The sequence below is a fragment of the Castor canadensis genome, chromosome 12 (genome assembly GCF_047511655.1).
Source record: "Castor canadensis chromosome 12, mCasCan1.hap1v2, whole genome shotgun sequence".
Lineage (NCBI taxonomy): Eukaryota > Metazoa > Chordata > Mammalia > Rodentia > Castoridae > Castor > Castor canadensis.
In genome coordinates this window covers 104,318,199-104,326,118 of record NC_133397.1, presented here as the reverse complement: position 1 = coordinate 104,326,118, position 7,920 = coordinate 104,318,199, and the positions used below count along the sequence as shown (strand labels likewise).

At 48.0% G+C, this 7,920-nt stretch overlaps 1 protein-coding gene across 1 annotated transcript; it reads left to right on the top strand.

The window, feature by feature from the left end:
* Positions 1–399: 399 nt before the first annotated feature.
* LOC109702725 (uncharacterized) lies at positions 400–5,135 on the top strand. Its single transcript, XM_020187999.2, has 5 exons — positions 400–612; positions 1,041–1,229; positions 2,107–2,220; positions 2,970–3,083; positions 4,654–5,135. Exons 1-5 carry the CDS (start codon positions 411–413, stop codon positions 5,118–5,120), a joined length of 1,086 nt encoding a protein of 361 aa, XP_020043588.1. The 5' UTR covers positions 400–410; the 3' UTR covers positions 5,121–5,135.
* Positions 5,136–7,920: the final 2,785 nt, after the last annotated feature.

The window sequence follows — 7,920 nt, the reverse complement described above, 5'->3', positions numbered from 1 at the left end:
CCATGTGGTACTTCACAACTTGTTACAGAGCTGCTTGCCCATTCCTGCTTACTTAAAACAGGCTCTTCAGGACATTCTCTGTACTGCAGTCAAACAGAATAACCTGAGAAGCTTTCTAAGAAGACCTGAAAATGCTCCTCTTTTGTCACTCTTCCAGTCACCTCCCAGACCACGCGATTTGCCCTTCCTGTGGAAGATGAGCCCCGCTGTCCTCTCACCTTGGCAGCCTGTTCGTACCTGATCCCTCAGGTCTATGCTCTTGGGTTGCCTGAAGCAGCCACCTGCTTTTGCTGATGACTATAGCAGGTCCCAAACATAGGACCAGGCAAAGAGGAAGTTGCCTCAGTTCCTGGTTTTTGAGGAGCTGATCACAAGGCTCCTTCTTTGGTGGAAGGAAAGCTCTTCCCCAAATGATACATACTTTCTTTCTGTTCCCTCTGCCCCACCCTGGGACAGGTCTCTTGTGTCATCTGGATGATGCCTGCATCAGCAATCCTTGCCACAAGGGGGCGCTGTGTGACACCAATCCCTTGAATGGGCAGTACATCTGTACCTGCCCACAGGGCTACAAGGGTGCTGACTGCACAGAAGATGTGGACGAGTGTGCCATGGGTGAGTGACTTCACAGCACCTTTCCCGGGCTTGCGGAGCTTGCCAGCTCAGCAAGTGCTTCGACAGAGCACATTGCACTCCAGGGGCACGTCACACCCTACCTAAGGTTTCTCCTGTCCTATGCCCACGGTTTATAACCAACCTTTCCTGCATGACCACAGATCCCATTCTAGGAATTAAATGTATAGAAGGTGACCACTTGATCTTCAGGGACTGTTTGGGCAAAAGAATATCAGAAAGGCACAACAGTAGCGATTACCCTAGTCTTACTTCTTTTTCTGCATTAAGGAAGACAATTGAAAATAGAGAATGAGCTTGCTAAAGGCCTGGCCCTGGTGTTGCATCCAGAAGAGTCTCTTCTGTGGTTCTCATTTGTGGAAATTCTGGCAAGTACTTGGATCCCAGTAATTGGTGTCTGTGCCTCACAGCCAACAGTAACCCTTGTGAGCATGCGGGAAAATGTGTGAATACAGACGGTGCCTTCCACTGCGAGTGCCTGAAGGGCTACTCAGGGCCTCGCTGCGAGATGGACATCAACGAGTGCCACTCAGACCCCTGCCAGAATGATGCCACCTGCCTGGATAAGATTGGGGGCTTCACGTGTCTGTGCATGCCAGGTAAGCGGACCCGTGGACTGGGGTGTGGGGGCGGGGCTGCACGGCACCTCCCCTCATAGGACAATCAGTACACTATAGCAAAGCCATGCAAGCATCAGCTTGGTTCCCTAAGCTGACCAGGGACTGTCGGAAGTCAGGACTCCTGGGCAAGCCTCTTACTTCCAGAGTAAGGCAGAGCGGGAGTTGTTAGAGAAACGAAGACCAAATTCAACAAGCCGATCATGTCAAAATCCAGGTGCAGGCAATAGAAGCCATTTGCCATTGGACGCCTTTGGCCAACTTTCCCGCTTCTCTGGGAAAGGAGATTACAAACAGTACCTCAGTCACAGAAGTAGAGTTTACCCACCATGACAAGGGGACTTGCCTCTGATCCGGGGTGAAGCCCTAGCTTAGTTGCATTCTAGAGCTCTTCTGCACAGAGACCACTCTGAATCCCCAGGACACACATCCAAATCCAGCTGGAAGTGACAGCTGAGGAAGGATGCCACTGCTGTAGCCTTAGAAGTTCCTTCTGACCTTGACCTGCACCGAGAGCATCAGCAGCTCCAAAGCAGCTGGTCTTAAGAACAGAGTGAGGACACTGGACCTGGCACTGTCCAGAAAGCATGGATTGGCCCCAGAAAAAGAGTGGAGTCTTTGTTTGCATGCCAGGGTTCACCAGTGTCTTTGGAGGTAACGATGTGTCCTCTCTAGTGTCCGGGATCTCTCACAGTGACCATTATCCCATGGACAGGGACTGCGTCCCATCACAGCAGGGCTTCTTTCTCTTAGCAAAAGTGTTCCTACTCAAAGAAGTTGTAGCCATCTCTGTACATGTGTGTTTCTTAGTTGGAAGGTACCTTCTCTTCTGAGTCACACGGGGGTCCATTTTGTGCAGGTTTCAAAGGTGTGCATTGTGAACTGGAGATAAATGAGTGTCAGAGCAACCCTTGTGTGAACAATGGGCAGTGTGTGGACAAAGTCAACCGCTTCCAGTGTCTGTGTCCCCCTGGTGAGTACCAATCCCCCTCCCCCTGCCAAATTATTCTGCTAAATCACTAAGCCAACTGACCCCAGGAAGGAAGTGGGGAGGAGATGCGTGTGGGCTGTGCATGAAGAAACCATTCAAGTGAGGGGAAGGCTGGGTACACAGAAATGGGGATTATTTAGCTAGTAGGTCTTCCAAGTCGCTCAGAATCCAAGTCTATTCTTGAATGGCCCATGACCCCTCCGTCTGTGTGTATATTTCAGAGCGCTCACCTCACAGAAGCTGGAGTTACAGGCTATTTTGGCTCTTGCTTTTCCCCCAGGATCATATTGGTCAAGCTTCTCTGTGAGATGATTATTTTTAGATATTTTCTCCATGAGCCCAGGCAGGCAGCACACATCCAGTTTTGTCCAAGATCCTGTATGTCTGCTTTTACACTCATGCTGCTGTTGAAGGCAAGCCAAATGTCTTCCATGGACAATAGCTTGTCCAAGTTCCCCTCAGAGAGAAGACCCCTTTGCCTCTGAAGGCACAGTGGCTTGCTTGAAGCCTCTGCCCATCCTTAGTGTTGCACTTCCTCTGGAGGTGACATCTGTGCTCCAGAGAAGCAGTGGTGGAGGCAACACCAGTCCTCTGACTCCCAAGCTTCCCCAGGTCTTCCAGTCACCTGTTGGGGAGAACCCTTCTGCATGGTGACCCAGTGGTAAACCCACCCTCTTCTCAGTGAGGAAGGCATAGGGCATCTGATTCCTGTGGCCTCTATGCCTTTCAAGGTTTCACGGGGCCAGTGTGCCAGATTGACATCGACGACTGTTCCAGTACTCCATGTCTGAACGGGGCGAAGTGTATCGATCACCCGAACGGCTATGAATGTCAGTGTGCTACAGGTAAGCATCTATTCACTCTGCACTGCACAGGAAGTCCCCCTGTACAGGAGGGTGCTGTCCCTGCTCGCTGCTCCATGTAGAAAGAGCATAGAGGGGCTGTGCTCTGTCTAACAGCTAGGGCTGCCCTGTGCTAGGGAGAGCTTCTGCTCCAGAGTTTCTAGTGGTCCCCTCCTGCAGCCACTGCCGCCTCCTCCACCGCAGTAGTGCTCTGAGTGCATAGTCCATTGTGGTTCCTGGGCTCAGTGAGCTTCCACTGGCTGTACTCTTTGGAAAGAAGAATCCAGTGGAACGCTGTTCCTTACTGGGGTCCTCTGCAGGCCTGGTCTCTGCCTCCTGAGGCAGGTGACTGTCAAAGGGCCAAGTGTCTATGGGCTTATGTGTCAAGTGCCAAGGTTTTCCCATCTGTGATGTGGGAGCTCTAGAATGCTGGGTTCATTGCTGACAGGAGAGAATTCCAGCAGGGAATCTCGGGGTCCTCTTGCTCACTTCTAGAATCCCAACATGTCTGTTCATGCATCATCTACATTTCTGGTTCTGTGGCCACACTTCTCACTTGCAGGTAGATTCCTTAAGACAATCGTCCCTGTGATGCATTTGATTCTGCAATGGAGAGAAGCCAGGAATTCTTAGAAATGGCGAACTTTTCTCCAATTCGATTGTTTGAGAGAGAAGTCATGAACATGATTCAAGACATTATCTTGCTTTAGAAAGTGGATTGTCATGGGTTTAGAGGCACTGAAACATGATTTCTCTGTAATTACAGAAAATCAATGTGAGTTGCAAAATTCATACACAAGTTAATGTTTCCATTATGAGACCCACTTAGACGAGACCAATTCTGTAGAGTCCTGCACCTCCTTTCCACCTGATAAACTGGTTCCTTTCCTTGAAGAAGCTCCAGGCTATGTCTGTCCTGAGCGGCCACTTGTGGAACATAAATGTCAGTGAAGAGATGTGAAAACCTGTGTAAAAGGTTTCAGGGGCTTGCAGGAGCCTTTCAGGAAGAGGTAGATATGGGTCAAATTACACGTGGATTGCAGGCACTTTTTGTCATTTTCTTTTAAATGGTCCTAAGTGGTTCACTCATTTCATTTTAGTGACAACCTGGTATACATAGTGCACAGCACTCTGGGACAGGTAGAGTCAAACAAAGTTCCCTGTCTCCCGAAGTCATCAGGAATACCCGCTGCACAAGACCAAGAGGGAGCTTGTGTTGTGCTGGCCTTAGGAGGAAAGATATTCAGACAAAAGCAGATAAAGAGGAAATGTTGAGAGTGGTTTGTTTTGATTCCCAGTAAGAAGCGAGTCTGGAATCCGCACCTCTCCAGCAAATCTGGTGCTTGGTCACAAGGCACCCCAGCTCTGCAGGTGTGAGCCGGGATCTTTAGTGTGAGCACAGCTCTCCAGGTGTCTGTTGTAACTCAAGGCAAAGAGTCAGTTTCCAGTGTTCAAGGCCAGAAGTAGCCACTGTTCTAAACCAGCACCATGCAGGGCAGATGAATGACCTTGGGTTCCTGGGCACAGCTTCTGTTTGGGTTCTGAAGCTTCCTTGGCAAAACTCTTTCCCCAGGATTCACTGGTGTGCTGTGTGAGGAAAATGTGGACAACTGTGACCCTGATCCTTGCCACCACGGCCAGTGCCAGGACGGCATTGATTCCTACACCTGCCTGTGCAACCCCGGCTACATGGGAGCCATCTGTAGTGACCAGATCGACGAGTGTTACAGCAGCCCCTGCCTGAATGAAGGGCGCTGCATCGACCTGGTGAATGGCTACCAGTGCAACTGCCAGCCAGGCACGTCAGGTGAGACGCCTGGGTTTCCCTGTTCTCAACACAATTTGCACAGATGTCTCCATGTTCTTGACATTTGTGCAGATGCCTCAGAAATGGTCCTGATTCTTAGAGCACCACCAGAACCACAACCACAAACATCTCCACGCAGCAGACACTATTTTGCTTCATCTGATGACTGTGTCTGTGTGTTTTTCATTAAATGGAATCACAGCACTTCAAAAGATAAAATTATTTTTAAATGAGAACACCCTTGTTTCTTTGTGTGTTTGGTTGTTTTTAATCCCCACAAAGATCAAGGATTCCTTAACCCTCCCCAGTTCTTTTTTTTTTTTTTTCATGAGGTTCTGGGGTTTAAAATCAGGCCCTACTCCTTGAGCCATTCCACCAGCCACCAGCTCTTTTTAGGGGTGGAATTTTTCAAGATAAGCTCTCATGAATTATTTGCCTGGGCTGGCTTACAACCTTGATCCTCTACCTCCTAGGAACTAGGATTATAGGCATGAGTCACTGGCTCCCAGCCCACTCTCCCTCCTTTCTAGTTGTGTCCTTTCTCTTTCATTGTGGCAGTTTTTTTCTGCCCTATGCCTGGTGGGGCCTTAGGCACTTGGGGGATCTAAGGGACAGGGGATATTTGCCACCCATCGAGGGGCACCTGAAGTAGAACACACTGCAGGCATTGCTCACTCCCAGTGGCCATTGCTTCTCCCTGACCCTGGGTGAAATCTGTTTGAGGGCCCTCTGCTCAGAGGGAGGTTTGGGATCATTTCCTCAGGCAGCAGCACTTCACAGGTTTTACTGGATTCTGTTTTCCATATTGGAAGTCAGACTGTGGAGACAAGTGTGGCCGATGGATAGAGAAGTTGCATGTCTCAGAGCAAAGGCAAATGTACTAGTGGAAGATTAACCAGTGTGTGCCTTTGCTAGCATGAATTTGCCAATATCAGGGATGATTTATTGAGCGCTCACCTGGACCTAAGGGGAATGGTCCACATAGGGGGCAGAGGTGGGGGAGGTGGTTAGCCACCTTCATTTTGTTGTGCTATTTCCAAATCCATTTCTTCCAACTTGTCAAAGGCCCTGGTCTCCATCCAGCGCCTCACATATGCCAAGTTTGAAAACAAAGTCCTTTTTGAACTGCTCAAGCATACAGAAAACATCCCATGCCCTCACAGCTGAGAATGCCTGCCCCTCCCCACATTTAGATAACTCTCTCAAAGGGCTGAATGGATCTTTGTGAAACCTTCCAAAAGCAATTTGCTTCTGGGCTGGTCCCCAGACATGAGAAATTGTTGTATGAGGAGAAATTTGAGATTTACAAGAGTTGAATGGCCACCTTTGAAATGGAAGGGCTGTTTCAGCCTTTGCTGTCATTCCCACTACCATGAAAACACTGGCAAGCTGGGAGAGTAGTAGGCTGGCGAGCACTGGTCTCCTCTGAGATTATATCACCATGCCAGGGTGGGTCAGCGTGCTTTCAGGGGAGGGCAGAGAGCACATGGTGAAGGTAGGTGTCACTGAAAGTGGCAAGAAGTAAGGAAGATTGGACTGCAGCGGTCAGTGTGCTGGGGAGGGCCCAGAGTCGGGACCCTGCCAGACACATTCCTGCAGCTGTCTGAGGTTAAAGCAAAGAGCTGCAGGCAGCATACAGAAATGTTTGTAGACTTACAGGCAATTTAAATGTTTCATATAATTTTGTACTACACCAGTTAAATTTCACAATACACCATTAATAGTTGAAATGTGACTAGACAAACTTATAAATGGTACAGTTCATTCAGTCTAATGCTATGAATTATGGCCTTAGCTGACATCTTGTCATACTTTAGTCTTAAGCCAAGTACAGTGGTACGTGCCTATAATTCCTGCTTCTCTGGAGGCAGAGATCAGGAGGATCATGGTTCAAGGCTAGCCTGGCAGATGTTAGTGAGACCCATTTCAGCAAATAAGGAGGGCATGATGGTGAGCATCTGTGATCCTAGGTGTTAGAGAGGTGTTAGATAGGAGGATTGCAGTCTAAGTTTGGCCCTGGGCAAAAGTAAGAGACCATACCTGAAAAATAACTTAAAGCAAACTTGGGCATAGCCCAAGTGGTAGAGCATCTGGCTAGCAAGGGCGAGGCCTTGAGTTTGAATCCCAGTATCTCACACACAAAAAAGTTCAATCCTAGCTGTGTCTAGGAGGAAGAGCCTAGTCAGTATAATTTTGTATACTCACAGCATTTATATGGTTAGAAGACAAAAAATAGTAATTATCTTAATTAGGATTTTAAAAAATCTGGTGTATAAACCGTCTGCACACTTTTACATATGGTTGTTGTCTCCATCCACCACAGTCTGTGTGGCAAGAGGGTCAGAGGACTCTCATTTAAAGCAATACTGTTTTCTGAATTATCAGGGGCAATGAAAGCGTTCTAAAGACTACTTACTGAGGTAGAAGATAGACTAATACAATTCTGAGAATGAAAGCAATGTAGCCTTTTTTTTTTCTTTTTCTTGGAGTTTTGAGTTTTCTTGGGTTTGAACTCAAGGACTCATGCTGGCTAGGCAGGTGCTCTAGTACTTGAGCCCCTCCTCCAACCCGAGCTCTTCTTTTTGATGAATTTCATCATTAAATTTGTGTCCACTGACTAAGCCTTCTAGTCAGCTGTGATTTACCCTAGACAGAAATGCTTTTGTGGTAAAACCACAGAATGTTTGGGATTTGAGTAACAGTCCCCTTCTCTACAGGACAGAGAGGTAACACGGACATCCATGAGTCCCTCCAATCCCTGTCACAAGAGTGCCACTTGTGAATGGCTGCCATTCTGTGTGCCCTGAGGGCACAATTTCATGGTAACTTTTTTCTTTCTGAATACAAAATTGTAGGATAAAATTTGAAGTTGAGTTTCTTGTAACTTGACTTCAAGAACAACCTCATCCCCTTTTAATGAAAGCATTCTGCAATTTGTTTGCTGCAAGCTCACATCTGCCATGTTAAGGCAAGAAGTATTAGGGGTGGATATCAGAGCTCACTGATACTGCTGTAGGGTGACAAGGCTGCAAG

What these genes read in the sequence shown, in the direction of transcription:
- LOC109702725 (XM_020187999.2), top strand. Translation starts at nt 411, where the DNA reads ATGATACATACTTTCTTTCTGTTCCCTCTGCCCCACCCTGGGACAGGT. An exon ending in CACGTGTCTGTGCATGCCAG is followed by an intron (nt 1,230 to 2,106) that starts GTAAGCGGACCC and finishes CATTTTGTGCAG; the next exon opens with GTTTCAAAGGTGTGCATTGT. An exon ending in CCAGTGTCTGTGTCCCCCTG is followed by an intron (nt 2,221 to 2,969) that starts GTGAGTACCAAT and finishes ATGCCTTTCAAG; the next exon opens with GTTTCACGGGGCCAGTGTGC.